Here is a 23579-nt window from a genome sequence, read left to right on the forward strand (position 1 = left end):
TGCTGCAAACTAATTCTAATTGAGGATGTTATTCCAGTTAATAATGTTATTAACTCTTTTATAGTTATAGACAGCTTTATTTTCTCTTTTTTTCTTTTTCACTTATGTAGGAAATTAACCATTTATTTTTATCACATCTCTTAATCAAGTCAGGCCACTAGTCATTTAAAGAGTAACTGTAGCTGAGCTCTATATTTTGAATGCCTACATATAATCACTCAAAAGTGTTACCTGGAATTATGCACCATTTTAATACACACACACACACACACACACACACACACACAGTGCACTTACATGGTGGAAAGTTCGCGAACTTAATTGTCGGACCTCTGTGTGTGTGTGTGTGTGTGTGTGTGTGTGTGTGTGTGTGCGCGCGCGCGCCATTTTCCCTCTGGGGATAGTTATCCAACACATAACAAAGTTCATCCCAGGACAGTGGATAGAGTTGGTCTTTAAAGGGGTGTGGGTGTGTGGGGGTTGGCGGGTGTATCACCTAAGAATGTGTCCCTCTGCTTCTGTGACACAGACTTAGTCGCCCTCTCCCCTTATTATATATGGCAACCGCAAGTTTGTATGAACACTAAACAGCTTCCGTAGGGAGGGAGATGTGTGCATTTGTGAGGGGTTGGTCGTAGTGGTGGTGTAAATCATTGACAGGTGGATATCAGCATTGGATATTTTCATTATGCCTAGCTGACATATCCAGTGCTGATAAAAAAAAACTTTCCCATATTTGCATCATGTCCATGGTTCTGAAAAAAATATTAAGATAGGTCAATAAACATACTTTAAAAAATGATAACATTGTACTCTTGCTAGAGCCTCAAATTGTTGCACTATCTCAATCCAAACTGGGAATCTGAGTACCCACAGATGATAAAGACAATCTGAGATGTGGATATACCATAGGAATTTCTTTATGTGCAGGTCATGTTTTCTGGGTAGTGTCGCATTAAAAGTTCTGCTTCCTCTATTCCAGCCCTGTTCCTGAAGGATAAAATCAGATTGGATTCTGTTTCTCCAGGATCTGTATCTGCTTGCCAGATTCTTTAATCTCATTAAATTTAAGCAGAAAACGTCCTTTTTCAGTCTGTTTTTTTTTTGTTGTTGTTAGAGAGCAGTCATATTAAAATATTATTTTATAATGTATAAATAATAAAGGACTAAACAAATTACATCACAAACCTACTCCACTACTGCTCAGAGGACAGCCTAATTTTGATACTTCAAAACTTGTCAGCAAAACACCCATTATAGAAGAAGAAACAGTATTTTACATATAAGACCCCTTAGCTCTACCCCCCACACACTCTTTTACAACTGGTTACTCTGCTGTTTATGGCAATTCATGCTGCTTAAGTTTTAAAAACATATGCTCTATGACATATGGCCCGTGTCTGGAGTCTCTGTCTCCAAGGACAGGGAATCAATCCAAGTAGAACACTGAATATCTTGGAGACTTTTGTTTCTACAAATATCTTGGAATCTTGCTCTGTCTCTGTCTCTCTCTCTCATCTCACTTCACACAGTTATTACATTTAAAGTTCAGTATTTTGTTAAAATATTAGCATTCAATAACAAATAACCTAGGCTATTTCTGTCTAAGTAGCATGCTGCATGCGTTTTTGGAATCATAACTTCTAGAATTGAAAGAGGCCTTGTTAAAATAAATTATTATAGAATGAATTACTAAATAATTGCTATTCTCTTTTTGAATATATGTAATTAATAGTTATTAATGTGACAGGAGAAGAAAGTAAAGGCATATCAATTTTCCAGACAAAAAGATTATGGAAGTTTATTTTGGCAATGCAATGTGAGTACATCCTTATAAAGATTATTGTATTTCATTTTGTAAGTATCTTTAACTTGTGTATCTAAACTATCACTCTGAACCATGTTGTGATTTTGGTTTTTTTCTGCTTAGATAGAACCATAATGAGGTGAGTGCCACAGAGTATTAGATGACTCTTACTTAGCTTTAAGAGTTCTTACTAGATCTGTTTGTTGTACAAAAGAAACCACAGAATGGAAAAAGGTAACCTCACTCCCAGGCCAGAGACAACTGGCATTGAACACTGACCAGCCTGGAACCTAGAGGTTGGGTTTCAATTGTCAGCCTTTAGGGCAACCAGTGGATAACAGCTAACAATGAAATATATATTTTGGTCAAGACATATAATGTGGTAAATATATTTTCAGTAATTATATATGCGATGTTAATAATGTTCTATTGACTATCAGCTATATTAAAACACAGTTAATTGAAAGATGAGTAAAAATCCCAACAGACTTTCCCCTTTGTGCAGTGACCTTGTTTAGGCCAACCACACAAGGGGGAATGCCAAGGCCAAGTGCACACGGTTACCCATAACTGATTGGAATATGACTTTGGCATGCATGTGTGTATGCTCATGCGCGCGTGCGTGTGTGTGTGTTTTCACTCTCAAACTAAGAAAGAGCAGCCCACTGATCACTCCAGAACAATTTACTCCGTTGGCCTCCTGTCACCTTTGGACACCGTATTTCCAGTCCCATAAGTTTTCTGTGTTTCCTGAGAAGGCCCACCCTTCCCACAGTGCTCACAGCATGTCCTTGGAATTCTTCAACCAATGAAGTCCTTTCTTGTATCTCCTTTGACCATTCTCTCTGATAAGCTATGCTTCAGCCTCATAGGGATTACAGTGTTTCATGGGTAAATGACAGAGACAGATAGCTTTCTCTGAACTTTAGCACAAATATAGATGTTCAAGACAGTCTTAAATCTCTTTAGTCCACACTATTCCGCTCCAGGAAAAAAAATAGAGGGAAATATGTTTTTAATCAAAATTTTAGATTTTATAACCATCTGTCCCTTTATCTGACTGTACAAAATAATGTACAAAATAATACAAAATAAAGTACAAAATAATGGACTTCTTTGCTCAGAAAACTCAAGTTGCTTTTTAATAGTGTTCTTCCTGGTGGTTGGTACCACTACCTCTAATTAATTCATCATACTGTCCAAAGGAAGGAAAGAAAAAGGGGAGGGAAGAAGGGAAGGAAAAGAGAAAAAAAAAAAAAAAGGAAGGAAGGGAGAGGACAAGAGAGAGAGGAAAGCAGAAGGGGACTGGAAGGAAGCAAAGATAAGTAGATGTGTTATCATCTCTAATCCAATAGGGATGTTAGTGACTATATTACCATATCATCCGAGGGCAATGTCAAGCTGTAAACATCCCATCTTCTACACTAATTGTTTAACAGTGTATTGGTTTCCTAGGACTGCCGTAACCAAGTACCACAAACTGGATGGCTTGAACAACAGGAACTTATTGTCTCATAGTTGTAGAAGCTAGAAGTTTGAGGTCGAAGTATTGGCAGGCCGGGTTCCTTCTGAGGGCTCTGAGGAAGAGTCTGTCCTTGCTTCTCTCCAGGCTTCTGGTTTGATAGCAGTCTTTGGTGTTCTTCGTCATGGCCGGCTACTTCACTCCGTCTTTGTCTTCAGGTCACATGCGTTCTCTTTGTGTGCTGGTCTGTGTCCAAATTTTCACTTTAAATAAGGACATCAGTCGTGTGAATTAGGCCCACTGTCATGACTTCATTTCAACTTGATTACCTGTAGAAAGACACTGTTTCTAAATAAGGTCACATTCTGAGGTATTAGGGGTTAGAACTCCAACATATCTTTTTTGGGGGACACACATTTAATCTATAACAATTAACATGCCCTTTTTTGTTATAAAAAATGTTAAAGTATCTCCAGTATGTTTCTCTTACTGCTGTCATAAACCAAACTCATTCAAAGTAGTAAAGTATAATGTTGCCTTCCTCCTCCCACTCCCCTGGAAAATTAGTAGGCAAGACATATATCTATCAGGGGTTATCTCTATCATTGAAAGTAAACCTCTACTAATTTTTAGCAAGTCTTCAGAAAATATGGAGATGAAAAGAGATGAAGCATTAAGAGATGAAACATCCTTTATATCTTTTTTTTTTTTTTGGTAGGTTGGAATTCAGTAGCATGTGTTGGTTGAAAAATGGAGTATATTTTTAATCTTTTAGTTTATAAGGTATTGGTTTAGTAGAAGAAAGAAAATAAGTTTAATAGACCAAAGTGAACAAAGGTCTAAACTTGGATAGAAACTATTTCATTATTTGAAAGACAAAATTTTTCAGATTATTTCAGAAATTGTTTACAATTTCTCTGGATGTCAGAAACGTACATCACAAAAACTGCTTGGGAAGGGATGGTTTGTTTGAATTTTGTTGAACCCAAGGATATTATTTACAAATGTCAGTATCTGTAGTTTGCCTATGAAAAGCAAAGCCTATTGTTCCAGCCCAAAAGAACAGGAGGTGACTGAAGATCTGCAAACTAGTAAGAAATAAGATTACTAGTAACTAGTAAGATCTGCAAACTAGTAATATAGCACTTATGGAAAAATATTGTCACATTAATCACACTATGCCTTGTAACTTGCAAGTTCTCAGACATTTTGACTGTAGAAGTCGCCACATAATAAAAAGACTCTGGGAAAGACAGGCTAAAGATTATCTCCTCAGTCTATAGGAAATTATGATGTAAACTATCTTACCATAAGAGATATGGACCTGGATTAGTCCCATTTTATGGAATGGCATTCAGTGAGAAAAATAATTTTTGGCAATAGACATGTAAATAACCTGTAATATTATAATTCTAATGTATACACGTAGTTAAGAATTATGTTATCCTCTTTTTCTCTGTCTCTCCTTCCCTCCCTCTCTTCCTTCCTCCCTTCCTTCCTTCTTTCCCTCCTTCCTGTTCTCCTTCCTTTCTAATATGTATCTGTATAAGCTATTGTTTTCCACTGCATTCATGCATTCACTCAGTAAACATTTAATAAATTACATTATGTACTGGACACCGTGCTAGGTTCCTGGGATAACATGATGAATAACATCAGGCACAGTCTCTGCCCTTATGGAGTTTACTTCTAATCACAGAAGTGGATGTAAAAGTGTACTGATGATAAGTGGTATGAAGAAGACGCCCATGTTGCTCTGAGCACCCATAAATGAGAGATTTGATTTATGTAGGGGACCCAGGAATGTGTCCCTGAGGAGGAGATACTGGAGCTGAGCTCTGAGTGAGCCATAACAAAGTTAAGATGAGAAGAAAAGACTAGTAGAACTAGAGAGAACGATATGTGCAAAAGCCTCGGACCAGGATGAAATCCAGCAAGCTAGAGGGACTGTGAGAGAATGACGACAGGTTGAATGTCATGGGGAAGCAGAGGAAGAACTTTCAGGGTTTTCAAAATTCTGATAATAGTAATTTTATTTTAAAAGCATTAGGGAGACACTGAAGGTCCTGAAGTAAGGGGTTTACATGGTTGTTTCAAAATGTGTGCTGTCTAAAGAGACAATTGGAAATGGGTCATCAGTTAGGGTGCTTTTGTAAGAAGTCTGAGTGAGAGACGATAGTGGCTTGGGATGGCATGGCTGTGTTGAACATGCAGGGAACGTGCACCAAGTAAGAGGGTACAATCAACAACACTTTGTAATCATGTCAAGGATAAGTTCTAGGTGTCTGGTACAGGCACATTTTCTGGTGGTATTGCCATTCAATGACGTAGAAAAGGCTGGAAAAAAGAAACCTTTTTTTTTTTTCTTTTTTGAAGAGAGAGAGGTATTGAGTCATGAATTCAATTTTGGATATTTTGGAGTATATTAAGATATTCAGGAGAAACTATCAAGCAGACAGTTGGATAGAGGGGTCTGGATGCCAGGACCATGGTCTGTGTTGGTGATATGAACTTGTGAGTCACACAGATGGTACTTAGGCCATTTTCCAAGTTAATGTATGTGTCCTTTCGATATGTGAATGGATGAGAAGAGGCTGGAGTAGACGAGATGATAGCCTTGCAGGGCTGGACTCTTCTTCCTACAGAAGCAAATTGGTAATAAATGACTTGTGGGAAAATGATCACTGAAGAAGACTTCTTCAGTTTTGATCAGCAATAAAGGAAGCTTTGCTTAAGAAAATATACCTGGGGGCTTTAAGCACATGCTTCCAAACAATCTAAAAGCCCTTAACACGCTGTTAGCAGTCTCTACCTCAAGAATGATAGAAAATCACATATTTTAACCTGTTACCTTATATGAGGAAAAAAATTAGGACAAATATGTTAACGTGAATTAAATGTTTTTAGTTTGAGATTTTCATGAACATATACATACATATATCATCTCAAAGACTTTGTCCTCAGATTTCTCAGAATTAATTATTTCTTGTCCTGTTTATTTAAAGAGAAAAGTTTGTTTTCAGAATTGAATTATGTAAACTCTATAGTAAATCCTAAGTGACAAAGATTTTGATAACCTGGGCATTTTTTTTTTTAGTGTCTTTTATCGAATAAGTAAAGTAGAAACAGAAATGCCCATGTTTCATTGCTGTTAAGGTGCTCTTCTAAATATTTGGCTAGGGACTGTAATCTGAATTATTATTGTGAGCAGCCATTAATTTGCTGTCATAATTTGATATACTAATGTAGGTCAGTGACAAAACATCATTTACAGGTACTGGTAACTAATAGGAACATATCAACATGAGAACTTGTCAAAAAGGCCTTTCATTGGAAATTAAGGAACATTTGATACATGTCAAAATAGCTCTGGAATTAGACTCTGAAGTCTCTCATTCTCAGACCTTAATTAAAATGGAGGCTTCATCTGCATAATAACATTTTTGGCTTATATCATTCTTCCATTATTCATTTCAAGTATTGAAACTTCAGTATTTAAAATGTCATTTTATAATAGTTTGTTTAGCTACATCTTTACATTTTCAACTAACGTTTGGCTCCTTTTGAGATTATGGTAGGGAAGAATATGCATGCTTTGCACTCTGAGTATTAAAATGCTACTTCTAAGAATGCCGATTATAGTGATTAATTAGACAAAAGCCTTCTGAATTACTTCTCTGTTGAAGTAGTAAACCTACTTGTTATTCATTAGGTGTTTCCTTATTTTTATTTATTTAAAAATGGTTTGTGATATTAAGTAAATGAAATAGTATTTACCTTGTTAAAGTTATTTTCCATATTTTTTTAAAAGCACCAATTTCAGTTGAAATTTTAAGCAACAATTTAAAAAAATAATAAATTATTGGGGTATTTAGGGGACAGTGTGTTTCTCCAGGACCCATCAGCTCCAATTCAAGTCATTGTCCTTCAATCTAGTTGTGGAGGGCGCAGCTCAGCTCCAAGTCCAGTCGCCATTTTCAATCTAGTTGCAGGGGGCGCAGCCCACCGTCCCATGTGGGAATTGAACCAGCAACCTTGTTGTTGAGAACTTGTGCTCTAATCAACTGAGCCATCTGGCCGCCCCTTAAACAACAATTTTAATTTGTTTGATCATCTGGACTCAAAGAGAACTTTAGATTTGTTGACAAATTTGGTAATTTCATTATGTAAAGTTTATATAAAGTTAGTGTCATTTTTATAAATGTTCTTTGCTTCTAGTTTGATCTGTTTGTTTCATGTAAATTATTGGGAAGAAAATGTAATAATTTTATTAATCAGCAATAATGTTATTCTTCCAAAGTTTGCTTCATACATGGAGATTTCAGACTGCCAACAAAAACTGAAATTTTGAATGCTTAAGTGCTGTGGTAAACCCTAGATATGCTATATTCAATTTGATTGCTAAAATTCTACCAAGTGGAAAGTTGTATCATTCTCATTTTATACATGAGGAAAGTAAGATATCTATGATTATATGTTAATATCTCCAACCCAGGAAATCCAATTCCAAACTCAATACTTTAGCAACATTAGAAACATTCACATCTTTTATCATTAGAGACTTTTTCATGAGAGAAAGATATTTCTTCATTATTTTTTTTATTTCTTCATTATTTACCAATAATATTAAGCAGATATGGGAGAAAATTACTTGTACCAGAAAATTACTATTGAAAAAATAAATTTCATTCTTCTTTGTTGGAAATTTTGACTGTTTTAGTCATTGATTGAAACTGTATTGATAATGTAAAATTGTAACATTGGGGTTTGTGAGATAGATCACTGAGAAAGTTGGCCTGTAAAAGTGGAGGTAAGATGATACATGAATGATCATCTTGGCCTGTAAAAGTGGAGGTAAGATGATACATGAATGAATGCAATGATTCATTGCAGAGGTTCTGGGGAAGTTGACAGAGCAGGTGCCCTGAACCATTATGAGCTTGGTCATTCACTTGTTATTTATGTATTATCTTATTTTCTATACAAATGAAATGGAAAAAAAAAGTTAAAATGATTTTGGATGAATGCCAGAGGCTATTGAGAGTTTGGGAGCAGGAAGAGCAGAAATCATCTTGGAGATGAAAAGATATACTTGTCATTCTCCAATAATGATACCAGATTTCAATACCACATGAGATGTTGCAAAAATAGTCATTTAGAGTTACACAATAGGTGAAAAAAATTAAACTTCTTCAAAATTGCAAACAGAGGTGGTGGTTATATGTCAAACAAACTTGGCAGTGCACTATAATTTAAGAAAAGTCAGAAGATTCTAAATCAATTTTTTTAAATTGCTTGAATTATTTGGGGAAACACCTGGTGGGTCCAGACAGACAAGTGTTTCTTTTATCCATTGAGATTAAGATAATTAGTGCAACTGTGAAGTGGAAGTAAAGAAAGGATTATAGACAGAGAGGTAGATCATGGCTCCAAAGATATAAGAGCATTTTATTAGTTCTGGGTGCGAAGGGGAAGTATTTATTGTATAAAAAATGGAAAATACAGACCATGATAAGAAAAAAAAAGCAAAGCTATCTGGAAATTCACTGCCCTGAGATCCTTCTAGACATGTCTCTAGGCAAACAGTGTGCATCGTACGCAAACGGGGTCATAACATACACATTATTCTTAGCAATATATTATGAATTTCTTCCATATAAGTAAGCATAGATTTGTATCATTTTATATTGGTAGTGATCTATTTATGGATGTTTCACCATTTGTTAATCCAGTACTTTATTGCTTGATACTTGTTGTTTTATAATTTTACCAGTTATTTAAAAAAATTGAACTATTTTAAAGATATGAACCTTTTCCTTCTTGTGTGATTATCTCTAAATTGTCTTTTAGAAAAAAAATCAGAGAACATCTTTATGGAGACCTTCTTCTGTGTAAATACAATTAGTACACTGCAAAATTTACACAGATATTTGAAAATATTAATGGGTTGCATTTGCTGCCAGCTCACGATGGGACTGGACATTATTCCAATGAGCATTAATCATCGCATCATTACTAAATCCTTCCAAAGAGGTTTGATTATTAATCAGTTTTACAGATGCAGAGCACAGAAAGGTCATATTGTTTGCCCAAGTTCACACAGTTAATGTCAGAATGGGAATTTGAATCTAGGTACCTGGATTCAGAACCCTTTCTCAGAACCACAGTGCTTACTCAATCTCTATCTGATCCACTCTTCTCAAACCTTATTTTTAAAAATCAAATGACACCAATGGTTTTACATGTCAATAAATTTGGAGCTACATAACCATGTTTAATAACTTATTTGTTTTCCATATATGCTGTTGTTTGTAGTTTTCCTATTGTAAATACTATGGTGGAGATATTTGTGCATCTTGTAGCAATTTGTCTCTTTATGGTCATTTTCAGAAGAAATGGCTCACAAGTTATCTGTATTTCACATTTGGATCTACAAACTGCTTCCCTATAAAACCTGTAGGTTCCCATCCAACAAATATGGAGGTATATATTGCCTCACACGTACTACAACAATAGGTTTTATTTGTTTATTTTTTATCTTTGCAAACATCTTAGGCAAAACCAGATACTTTAGTAGTTCACATTTCTTTAAAAATTATTTATGTTGAACATCATCGAATATATTTGTAGACCACTTGTTTTTGGAAGTAGATTTTGAAAGGCACTGACCCAGCTGTGTTATAATCTGGACCAATTAAAGTCTGAATAACTGATTTGATCTAGCATCTGACAGACATGATCTCATCAATTCTTCAGGGCAAAATGAGAAAAATTCCAGCATGGCATGTAAAATTAAAGTTAGGTGAATGGTGGTGTGAGAATTTCAGCATGACGATTTTATATTTAACATCAAGGGGCTATGGCTACAAATAATTATTTATTATTTTATGTATTTCTTTATTTGCTCAAAAAATTCAAGGCAATGCCATTAATTAGAAGTTTGTAAAATAGAACATAGGTTAAGGATATAAAATTAAATAGAAAAATTGTGTGCACTTGTAAAGTATTACAGGTCACCCATTTGACTTGTTACTACCCTTAAGATTTTGTGACGCTGTAAATTTCCCATATTGTTTGTTATGTTAACAAGCCTTAACGTTATTAACAACAATCTCAGTAATTTTTAGAAAGGCTATTTATGAATTTATTTAAGAGAAAGTGGAAAATGTTTAAAATTGAAAGCAAAGTCTTGTTCTATGGCCAACTAAGGTAGTACAAGTGATTGAGGAGAAGGAAAGTGGGAAGTCCAGCCTCTGGGACCTGAGTTAATGGGTGACCTGGGAGATGGCACATCTAAGCGCCCTCCTGGAGAATGCCAGGCCAGAATGCCACAGAGGTGAACCTCTGAGATCCTCACAGGACCAATTTCAAAACCTCATTTCCAATTGAGCAGCAATTTTTGGCAGTTTTTCAGTTCCTGTATATACTTCTTGGAAATTATCAGAGCCCAATATTTAAAAAAAAATAAAAATTGAATAATATTTTCTAATAATAGCTTGTTTCACATTGCATTATTTAGACAAATAGTTTTACTTTGAACTCTTATGGCATCAAGTAATTTAACAAAAATATTTGTTTTTGCCTTTCAGAATATACATAATAAATGGTAACTCTCTTTCTGTATTTTATTATTTCCCCCTAAATTCCAAAGACATAAAGGGATGTCTGACCTTTTAAAAATGGGGATATAGCATACCCAAAGGGAAAAACTATTTTTGTTTATATATAATAAATTTATTTAACATATTATATTGATATTATATATACATATTATTTTTTTATTATATATACATATTATTTTTTATTATATATTTTTGTGATATATATATATATATATATATATATATATATATATATATATATATATATATCTATCACAAAAGCTTGTTCCTAATATAAGACAAAACTGCACTTAAAACTAAACTTTGACAATTCACTACTAACCTTCACTGGGGGTATAGCATGTTTTCAAATGGAAATTAAAAATATACTTTAGAGGGTTTTGGAGAGAACTTGAGATTGTCAAAATAACGTACATGGACAGGTGCCTGGCATTTGCTAAATCTCAGTCCATGAGTTTTGCCCTGGTATGTCTGAATCATTCTTGCTTTTCCTTAATTGCTCTTCTGTCGGGTTCAGAAGTGGCCTTTAAGTTTCTGTCTCTATCACATTGGTTCCTCTATTCTTGGATCTAAAAGGCATTTTTATAACATGCTGAAGAACTTGACTTTCTTGGGGCTAGTCCCAGGCATTGGCAGTGATTTCTCAATGGAGAGAGATAATGGGGCAGTTGGCAGGTCAGATCCTCAAAATTCTCCGCCTGCCATTGCTACTGTTGGAGAAGCCAATTGAAGTATTCATTTTTGGCATATTCTGCAGTAAATCTCATTTGTTTTCTTGATGAGCTAGAGTGGAAGAAATAATGGCTCTCTCGAAATATCCAATTTGTGATTAAAGTTATAGCACAATGATGAGACTAATTTCATATTAGTTAGTATTTGCTGGGGCTTTGTAATTCTATCCAAGGAAGTTGAAAAGCTCTTAATTTTAGAGAAGGATAAGTACATTTAAGAATGCATTCAGTCCAGAGGGGTTTAAAAAATGATGTAATTAGTACCTGATCTTGTCAGATGGCGATGATAGTTAATAAGAAGCAAGGAGATTTGGTTCAAAAAACCTTGGAGACTTCACTGACCACGTAATATATGGCTTCTGACATTATTAAAAGGAAGCCATTTCACAACTTTGATTTTAGAGGAGGAGGAAGACTTAATCAAAGGTTTTAAAGATGAAATGTCGTCCCCCTCTTGGTGATGTTGGAGTTGTTTCTCTGTCTCCTTTACTTTGCTTCCTCTGTGACTCAAAGCCCATAAAGAATGGTACTAAAAGAAAGACTGTGTCTACCTCAGCTTTTTATCCCCTGTCCATTGCTAATTTATGGCTTAGCCTCCAAAATTTCTGGATTAATTTTTTTTCCCGCTAAAATTTACTCGTTAAATGGAGACATGATTTCAACCTTTAGTTGGAGGCAATTCAAGACATGGCATAGGATTCAACAGAAAACCAGGAACTAATGTATAGAATACTATCTTTCTACCCAAGAAGGGGAGAGCACAGTTCCCAATCTGTTCCTTCAAGTTGGGGTACCCAGCTTTGTTCACACAAGTCTTTTGTGAACAAAATATGAGATTACTAAAATATTTGATGGACTTTCAAATATTTCCTTGGAATAGGTCAAATATTTCTGCTGTGAAATACTGTGTAGGTCACAGTGAGGGGCTAGGGTTGGGAACATCCAAGTAGAGAGGCAGGGGACATAGATGACCAGTGGACATAGGTGGTGTGTCAGACTTGGTGGCCCATGGTTCCTCTCTGGTACACATGTCACAGATTGTCAAATGCTATATTTGAAAACAATGGTAAGAACTTTAGATTCAGTGAAACTTGTAATTTTTTTTTAAATCTATGTAACATACAAGGAAGGATCTTTGAAGTTTTAGCCTTAGATATTATTAGGTTGTGCTTGTAGAAGAAAACAAAGAAAGGTATTCTAATGAAATCTGAAGGTACAAATGTGGAAACCTTCATGTAATATAATTTAAAAATTTTATCGTGTTTCAGTTAAGAAAAATAGGACAGATGTCACTTTATGGGAGAAAATTCAGATTAATATTTTGCTGTATATATTCAATTTTCCGTGAAGTTAGTACCTTGATTGTCAAGTGTTAAAAGATGACATTATAGGCAGTTCTTCTACAAAAAAAAAAAAATATATATATATATATATATATATATATATATATATATATATATATATAGCTTTCATTATTGTTTTAAGATTAAAATTTAAATTGTATTATTTGCTTTAAATTGTTGGTTAACACTAACCTAAAAAGATGACATTAACTTCAGTTATTAGGAAATGGTAATAGCTGCTTTCTAAAACCAGTGGCTTCATGGTTTAATTTTCTTACCTTACTTTGGGCTTTGGTGAATCTCTCAAGGTGGCTCAATTAATTTATAACAATGCCGTTCAACGTGTACTGAGGAAATAATACAAAATATTCAAAACCTTTCATATTCAGAGCTTTTCAGCAAAGTCATATGAGGTAGATATGATCTGCTTTTGATTAAATCCAGAGTAATCAATAGGATCTTAGTATTTTCATTTTATAGCTCATCAAATTAAATATAACAAAACTATTTCTCTCCAGTGGACAGAAATACAGTGGTAACCAAATCTAGGGTTTGGAGAGAGAAGGAGCAGGGAGATAACTTTACACTAATGTTGAAAGTGTTGTTAATTTAAAATAACCAATGGAAGCAAACAACTCAAATGAGCTGAAAGCTGATTTAAAATAATCTGTATGTTGTTTATATATTACAGTATTATCCTATTTGGGATTAAAATGACAATGATAGAAGGATTTTAACTGATTTTTATTTTTAAGGAAATTGTTGGAATTTTCTGAAAGACATACAAATTGAATATTTAGCTTATGTGCATGCTTGGAAATGTGTTGATGTTTCATGGTTGTTGTGAGTGTAATAGTAGGATGTAATATAGTTCACCCTTGAACAACAGGGCTAGGGGAGCTGAACCCCACACAGCCCAAAATCTAAGTATAAGTTGACTCCCCAAAAACTTAACTGTAGTAGACCCTTATCTGTAGATTCAACCAATCGGGGATTGAAAACAATATTTTCCATCCAAGGTTGGGAATCTGCAGCTGGGAATGCAAAAATACTGTTTTCAATCCTAAATCAATCTCTGGATGTAAAACCCGCAGATGTGAAGCACTGACTTTATTTAAAAAAATGAAGGTGAATTCTCACCATTTAAACCCATGTTGCTTGAGGGTCAGCTGTATAGTTTATATTGTTCTGAAGTGTAGAATAAGTGTATAATTTTAAAAGATCTTTATAGTTATATGGAAGCAAAGGCACTTAAACTAAGACTGAAGGAGAGGTAGATCAAAATAATGACAAAAAATTAATAGCTAACCAAAGTGATCTTCTATTATCCTGCCTTATTATTATTTTTTAGAGGGTAAACGGGGTCAAATATGTGGTGATGAAAGGAGAACTGACTCTGGGTGGTGAACACACAATGTGATATACAGATGATGTATTACAGAATTGTACACCTGAAATCCATGTAACTTTGCTAACAATTGTCACCCTAATAATCTTTAATTAATATACACACATATATAATACACACACATATATAATATATGTATATATGTGTGTGTGTGTGTTAATTACATATGCATATACATATATAAATGATAGGGCAGAAACCTGACTGCTGTGGATTGAGGATTACAAAGCAGGAGAAGTATGGCTTAGAGTGTGTACCATTATTCCTAATCACTAGACTATAAAGGAAAGGTAAGACTAGGCCTGTTGATGGGAAGACATAGGTCTCCATTTTTTAATAGGGGAGAGATTAAGCATACTTATATACTCTGAGATTTATCTCCATTAACTTTTTTTACAGAAGAGATCAGACAGTTTTGAGAGAGAGCTGCATAGGTGGTACATAAACTGACAAAGGTAAACTTGTAAAATAGTAAACTATAAACTAGCAGAAAGAAAAAAAGGAAAGAATAGAAAGAAAGTGGAATTTGGGGAGGTTAATTTTAAAAGAATCATGAAGGATACTAGAGAAATAGTACAATATGGGCAAAATTTAGTTAAGTTGGAAATACAAACATGGTTTGTTTCTTATAATGTAAATTCTTTGCAATCCTGCGATGCTGGTATAATATCACTAGAATATTCAGTTTTATACTTACTATTTCTCTTTACATATTGGTAATCCTCAATAGCAGTTTCACTTTTTGCCCTAATCTTGATTCGGCTTATTAAGCCTTTTTTCCCTTTCAATCAAACCTCCCCTCATTCAGTCTTGACCCCATGCTCTGCAGCCATCTCACTTAAAATTCACCACTGCCTTCCTAACTGTCAAAGGGAATGATCTTTTTGCCTGTGCTCCTCCTGACAACTCTGTAATAAGTGACATTTTTAGACATTTCACCATGCTTCGTGTAACTTTTCAAGCACCATCTTTTTTTTGTCTTCCCTCTACCTGCCTGGCTTAATAATCATACTAAGCATGATTCCTTGCTTGGCCTCTCCGTATTAATAATTCATATTCTTCTTGGTTATGTGATTATCTTCCTAATTTCTCATTCTATGCTCTAACTCCTCTGTTTTGTTAGAGATTTTTGTCAATTCTACTTCTGTCAACTATCAACTGCCATTTAAAAGCTCGAAATGTTTATGGCCAGCAACAACTTGCCAATTGTCGGTCAGATCCCTGTCAGCACCTAAAACAGAATTCTGTATCTTCTCTTTCAAATCATCATCATCTCCTCTTCCCTATCTGAGTTGTGATATTACAATATGAACTGTAATGGGCCCAGGGAGCCATATTAGGCAAAGGAGTTGTCAACAACTAGAGGGATAATTATGGACAAGACCTTTAGACGCAGTACTTAATTTAAAAGTCAAACTGGGAGATCATTGTGAAAAAAAAGGCAGGGAGAAGACTCACACCATATATTAAACTAGTAACTCAGGTAGGAAAGAGAGAAAATAAGAAGTACTATGCACAGGTGCTATAGTAAAAGTTGTGAAATAAGCAGAAGAAACTAATTATTGGCAATGCCAATAAGCTTAATGTAAGATGTTGAAAACTGAAAAATGTTTTCTGAAAGCATATAATCACTTAAACCAATAGCAAAATGGAAGGAAATGTGATTGCTTTTGTTTGCTTCACAACCAAAACTGAATGACTTCTAAGAGAATGGTGTTAAGTAACAATACCAACTCTATTATCTCTTTTTGGCCACAGGAGAGCAGTAAGATGCGAGAAGTCATCTATCTCTGTTTCTGTTTCTCTGTCTCTCTCTCCACAGAATCTATAGTGCGTGAGGGATACTGGTGCCACGTGGTTTACTGATCTTGTCACCGGGCTTCTAAGAAAGGTCCAGTGACAATCCATCTCTCCACACTATCCTAGGAGATCTGTGACCCGCATCAAGAACATAAGTTACTTTGACCTACTGCAGAAGAGTGGCAAAATTTTACTAGCAACTTACATTTCCAGAGAATAGTTGAATCAGATACTTGAGGGATTTACCAAAGTCCACAGCTCGCTCTTATGGTTCTTAGAGGAGAGAAAACTCTTGATACAAAACCTATTACCGGCAAATAATTGTATGTCCTTCAGGAACAGTGCCTGTGACCAGAGAAAGCTTCTTCTTCAAAAACATTTTTCATCTACATCCTCACTCTCACAAAGACCCCCATAATTTGGTCTCAGAGACCCTCATTCAAGCCTCTCCCACGTGAGGGTAATTTGGGGTCCATCGTAATTAAGAGAATATCTTTTATTTAAAAATCATCTTCTTTTGCCTAGTTAACCTAGTTAAAGTATAAATTTAAGTGTCATCTCACCTCATCCCTCATTCCCACATTCAGTTAATCGCTGAGTCTTCTCTAACGAGATGTCTGAGGTAGGTCTCTCCCCTCATTTCCATTCCTCATTTCCTAGGACTATACAGTGTCTCTCCTATGTCTGGAGACATAATGGCAAGTTGAGAGAGTGGTACCAGTGTGAAGGTTTGGAGTAAACTTGAAACTACATGGACCTCATTGTAATATAGTTACTTCCCAAATAACACTGCAGTCAGTCACTTACGGACTGGCCTTTCCACACACTATTTCCTCTCTCTGCAATGTCCTTCCTCTTTGGTTCCCATCACATGCATTTTTCCAAGCGAGATTAAATGTCACTGAGTTTATGAAACCTGTTGGAACCCCCCGAGCAGATTTAGTCATTGTCGAGCAGGGTGTCAGGCGGGGTCTCTGGTCCTGCTCCCCACATAAGAACGCAGGACACGGTGAGGCCAAAAAGGAACACCCACGGAACCATAAGTAGGGGAGTCATATCACTATATTCTCACCGGCGGCATCCGCCTCTCTGCAATCCGCTCTTGCTAGCCCCCATTTTCTGCTAGTGTAGCCACAGCAGTTATATTAATGGCCAGTGGCTTACGGGTTACAGCTGACGGCCAGCTAGCCACAGCTGATGGCCATCCAATCACAGTTGATGGCCATTTACTACCTGAGCCAGCACCTTTCCACGTGAGGCTGAGAGCCTGGAAACTGCTTTCTGGGGCTCTGTCACCACAGTCATGTTCTGCTTTGTCCTTTTATAGTGCTTTTTACATTTTTCTGTTAGAGTACCTATCCTGTTCAGCTTTGTTTTTTGTTTGTTTGTTTATTTGTTTGTCTTTGCTTTTAATAAGTTGGACAGACCCAGTAGGCTATAAGCTCCTAGAGGGCACAGTTCATAGCATTGATCTTCACATCCCCTGCACATAATCTCGTGTCTGATCTATAGCAGTTGCTCAATAAATATATGCTTGAAAGTCTGTACATAAGACGGAAAACTGAAAACGTTTCTGGTTGTTGCCATTAGAGAATAATTTATTTGTGTTCTTTCTCCAACAGAATACAGAGAGAATTTGGTTTAACTTTCAAAAGTGTCCTCTAACAAGATAAAAGAATGTTTCTCTTTTGCCCTTTTAGGCTGAACTCTTGAACCCAAAGCCAGCTTACTTAAATTAAGGGAGTTGATGCGATTAGGGTTAGGAAAGAATTTATGTAACAGGATTTGGTTTACTGCAAGCAGATTTGGATGGATATGAGTCTCATGCAATATTTTAACATTTTAATTTATTGCTGACTCTACAGGACAGTGGGGATCATAACCCTTAGTCCAATTTCAGGATGATGAATTGAGGCTTTTTTCCACGAGGCAGAGGATACACTATGTCTTGCTTCAGCTATCGTATTGCAAATAGCATTTCCATTTAAAGTAAGTAAATTCAGTGCCATAGTAGTTGATGTTTTGCCATCATAGGAGGTTGGTGTCATTTTAATGATATTTGCTAAAATAAATTATTACTAAATGCTTCCTCTGTGCTCTGAATTATGTGGTATGGGACAGATGCCTAAAATGATGCCCCTCCTGGTAACGAGGAACTAACTTAACACCAAGTTAGAAAAGGAGAGTCACTGGGCAACACATGTCTCCTGGAGAAAAGCAAGGACAATGATTGCTAGGTAATTCAAGAAAGTATCAGGAACATTGTTCCATATATTAGTCTGGTAATTAGAGGTGAGGGAGCATCATGAGCAAAGGCTCTTAAAATTTCAGTGCTCTTTACCTTCCCACTGATATTGGATTGATGCTACAGGAAAGTGGGGTTTTGGGTTGAATAGTGGGAGGACCCTTTACAGAGCACCTAAATGCCATGGGATTAGGACTCTATGAAATGTCATTGGGAGACATTATAGATTGTAAAGCAGGAAAAACACATGATGAAAATAGAAATTTCAAAATATAATTTTGGCAGTTGTAAGATTTCATGGATTTGGGGGGGGGCTGGAGACAGGATGGGGAATTGGGATGATGTTATGTTGGTTAAATTTATAGCAACTATACTATTTCTATTGTTGATCTCGTTATGGTGCTCTATTTCGTGAAGAATTTCTCAATCTTTTATTATTTCCATAGGCTAGTCTAGGTCTAGTCGGGGAGTTATTTTGAACCCTAATTTAACTAGGTCAGACATAGTTTTAATAGCATGAGGAGCTGAAGAGAACAAAGGGCCACTGATTCTGGTCCTAGCTGCAGATCTGTAGCCTGATCAATTGATGTTGTGGGGGCAGAAAAATTACTTACCCTCCTACCTTTCTAAGTTTTTCTGGCTGGATTAATAATCAAATTAATAGGAGACCGATTAACAGGTGAACAGGACCAAATTTGTTATGTATGTACACATGGGGGTTCTGTAAGGATACGAGAACTGAGTACAGGGCTGGAGTTAAGATTTATGTGCCATCTTGTGCTAAGGAGAAATGGGGGTTGTGGTTTAGGACTTCAGAGGGCAGGACTGCCATTCCCATGGGGATGGGAAAGCAAACGTTTAGTCATAAATGTTTATAAATGTTTGCTGGGCCATCTTTAACAATGGAGATACAGAGAGGACTTTGAACAAATGGGCCTTGGTCGGTTCCTCTCTCTGTCTGTCACACTTAGTAGTTCTTATTAAACCACAGTTATCTGTGATGATAGCTCCCTTCCTGCAGCAAGTCCTCTGTCTAAATTCCTTTAGACAGTTAGGAGGAAGTCAAATGTTCTTTCTGAATCTTTGTTTCTTAAAAATAACCAGCTTAAAATAATCAAAATCCCAAAAGGCCTATTTTTGGGTGGCAAACCCTTCTTCCCCTCAATGTCCTCAGACTTTACTTCTCTAATTTGGGAATAAGAGCATTGACCTAGATGAGCTCTACACCCATTAAGTTGAGCTTTCTGCACACCAAAAACATTGATGGAAGCTTCCAAAATGTTCATGTTACCATTGAGCAGCTGAAGTACTCTGTGTGTGTGTGTGTGTGTGTGTGTGTGTGTATGATTTTTAAATTATTTATTTTTTAGTTATAGTTGACATACAATTGTTAAAGATGTACAACCTAGTGAGTAGACATTTATATATCTTGAGAAGTGATTACCCCAGTGAGTCCAGTACCCATCTGGTACCATACATAGTTATTACAATATTATTCACTATATACCCTATGCTGTACTTTATAAACCCTTGACTATTTTTATAGTTGGCAGTTTATACTTCTTAATCCCTTTGACTGTTTTTACCCATCCTCCAACCTGAAGTACCGAGCATATATTTTAATGCATACTAGGAATGCATCTTCAACATTTATACTATGATAAAATTGTCTACCCTCCAATAAAATAGGCGGTAGGTTCATGACAATTACAGTATTTCCAAGAATGTGTTGGAATATAGAAGACAGTAGTAGAAAATTAACCCTTGTAAATGAACACAATGTGCTGACTGTATAATTTACATGTTTTAAATAAACCTACTTATTTGCATAATGATGCTTTGGAAAGATATATGTTAAAAATAGCAATACTATTCATTGACTTGAACTTAAAACAAAAATAACAAGTGTAAATTAGTTTGGAAAGATGTCATGTTACTGTATAATTAGATGTATTAATAAACATGTGGACTATTACTTATTAAGCTAAAATTGGCACAGAAATATGTTTCAAGGTAATGAATCTATATTTTTCTATTTGTGCTTTGGAAGTGTTTATTGATTGGCATCAATTTGTTGACCTCTGTAATAGGGATACAGTTGTATAAGACCAGTGTTTAAAAATAAATAAATCTCTAGTGTTGTCTAAATTGAAGTTTAAATTTGATCACTGTAGGAAATGATTTGTTGGAAACAGTGTGAGATATATCAGAACACCCAGAAAAACAGTACAGATAAAGATTTCTAATGTCATACTACTAAGAAAATTATTACAATGTCTAGACAGAGTCCAAAGACATGGTAGAAAATTTTGATAAATTGGTTTTATAGACCAAATAATTCATTTGATTTGTTTAGGCATCATTTAATTATTCAAACCAGGAAAATGATGCATGAAGTTAAGCTACTTGAAAAATTAGAAACAAAGGCTATTTTATCCCTTGAAGTATTTTCCTTTAGTCAACAAATAGTTATAAGACCCAGAAAATTATTTCTAATAATCTGGCATAAGTAGCAGTTATGTCATTATCTGCAATGTTTGTTAAAAATGCCGATTCTTGGGGTTTTCTGCACACCTAACAGGTCTCTGTGTATACCTCTAAATCTGTATTTTAAACAAATAAACTCCTGGAGAGTTTATTGTACGTACTGAATATAAAAACTACTCTTCTAAAAATCCTCTTCATTTTTATCCTCCTGTTGGAAATTTTACATGTCATCTGATCCTGGGTGTTGGAGAGAGTAGAATCCTGAATTTGAAGGTTGAAGAACAGGACTCCACTTGGTTATCCAGAAAGAAACTGAAATAAGCAGTTGTTTTATTACCCATAAGTAGGCTATACTATCATCAGTTTCTCTTTGAAATAGTGGATAATAAAATATTCCCTTTTCTATGAGTAAACTTTTTGAGTGTTCTATACATTTGTGTTATATAAAACAAAGTATTAGATATTAAAAACTTTTTTCTAACTTTCAGAGCACAGATTTTATATAAGTTGGACTTATAATCATTTTATTTCCTCCATAGAATCACCAAATTTATCTTCAAATTCTATAGTATTTGTGGACCTTTTAAAGTTAGATAAACAATTCCAAATATGCCTGCATTAATTTTTAAGCAACTACTGTTCTTTAAGTATATATATATATATATATATATATATATATATATATATATATATATCCTTTCCACTTGCCTTTAATTAATATAACTTTTTCTCCTCCACTCCCAAATGTATTACAAACAAAAATACTGAATCCACAAATGGTCATGATCTCCAATTAGAAGCTGGTTACTGATGGTAATCTCCTTGATGACAGGAAGCATATTTTATTATTTAAGTTTGTCAAAACCGAAAGAGATTTTGCATATAGTGGGTTTCCAGTGATATGTGAATCAATGAGAGCTAGTCAAATTTTATTGGCTTGTGTGGCACTGAATTAGGAGAAAATTATATATATTGGTCAGCTTTATAAGACCTAAATCTCTCTTAAATCAGAATTTTATATTTAGGAATCTGATTTATTGACTTCTTCAGTGGTTTAATTTAGTGATCATCTTTTGCTCATATCAATACAAGAGTCTATAAATATTGAAAAGTAAATTTGTGTTCAATTCCTGATCATCAAATCTTGTCTCGCCTTAGCTTCCTATGTGCACCACAGGGCTTATAAAGTTAATAGAAAAATGCCAGTATCTTCAATTCGAATTCCTTTTTCCATATTACCAATGGTCTTCTTTCTTTTGCACTACCTAGTTTTTGGACAACTTCCTTCATTAAGATTTGTATTTCAGAAAGGAAGGGACCTCTCACGTTTTAGCAATCAAATTTTGTCACGTGGTTTTGTGACGATGGTGATTTTCTGAGTCACCAGTTTTCTCTCACTACCCTGTTCCCCGTTGCCATTTTCAGAATATGTTGGTGACAGTTAGATAAATTCGAAGCTTTCTGTCCAGCAAAATCCTTAATCCCTTGAGGATTTTCAAAGTGTTCAGACAGATGGATCTATGGTAAAGTCTAACAAGAATTACTCTTACAAAGAAGATGATTCATGGAAAGATAGTTTACTTATCTTTTTATGTATCTTGTCTTTCTTCCTGTCTCAACAGCGCCTCCGACGGTTCGTATTGTGCATTCAGGCTTGGCCTGTAACATTGAGGAAGAACGCTACTCCGAAAGAGTCTACACCATACGCGAGGGAGAAACCCTAGAATTGACCTGCCTGGTCACTGGACATCCACGTCCACAGGTGAGTCCCGAACCGTGACATTGGAGAAAACTCTCTGAGCTTTCTTGGAAGTTAAAAGTGTATATTTTACAAGACTCAGCTAAAAAAAATGTGTGCGTGTGTAAAATGCAAGTACGTGTGTGTAATGCAGCATAAGGGTGGTGGTTGCTGAACATTCAAGCTTGAAGCTTTCATGCAGATAACACAAAAAAAGAAATTTTTGTTTTGGTATTGTGAGAAATTTGGAAGACACTTCTAAGGAGGAAGCTGTTAAAAAGACAACTACAAAAATATCTCAAGAAGATAATTTATATGGCAATGAGTTTATTTTAGGACGTGGAACATGATTTCATGATGACATAATTATGGCCGAGGAAGCATTTGTTCTGAAGAATGCGACACACCAGGTCACGTATTCTTTGCTTACACCTAGTCATTATATTCATAAAAAACTTTGCAAAACAAATGTTTGTGGATGCTGTGTATATTCAGACTCTCAGAATAATCATCCACCACAGCTTTCATAAATTAATTTAGTGCAGGAACAGAGATTGAGACTTTCAAAGGGCACTAAAATTAAACAACGAGCAAAAAAAAGAAAAAAAAAAGCTTGTAGGAATAACAGGGTTAGATATAATACAGTTAGGCTCAGTATCTATAATGTAAAAATTTAACTCGGATACAAAATATTCAAGATGTTTTACTTATTATTTACCAGTTCTTAGTGTCATATAATTTAACCTATTTCAAAATAGACATTAGTAATCAACACAAACACTATGACAGAAAAGTCTCATTTAGTAGACAAAGTTACATATTTTAAATATTTCTTACAGAAACAAACAAACAAACAAACAAAAAACACACAAAAAAAAATCCAGCTAGCACAACTACATAGGGGAAAGTAAACAGCAATGTGGAAATTTCATGAAC

General features: G+C 35.2%; 1 protein-coding gene across 1 annotated transcript in view; it reads left to right on the top strand.

Annotated features, from left to right (window-relative positions):
* Positions 1-23579, top strand: part of MDGA2 (MAM domain containing glycosylphosphatidylinositol anchor 2) — an 811488-nt gene that overhangs the window by 329871 nt on the left and 458038 nt on the right. Inside the window, exon 2 of the mRNA XM_081048257.1 lies at positions 22528-22667. Within this exon, the coding sequence (XP_080904383.1) occupies positions 22528-22667 (140 nt within the window). The remainder of the gene's footprint in view (positions 1-22527; positions 22668-23579) is intronic.

The sequence above is a fragment of the Rhinolophus hipposideros genome (genome assembly GCF_964194185.1).
Source record: "Rhinolophus hipposideros genome assembly, chromosome: 5".
Lineage (NCBI taxonomy): Eukaryota > Metazoa > Chordata > Mammalia > Chiroptera > Rhinolophidae > Rhinolophus > Rhinolophus hipposideros.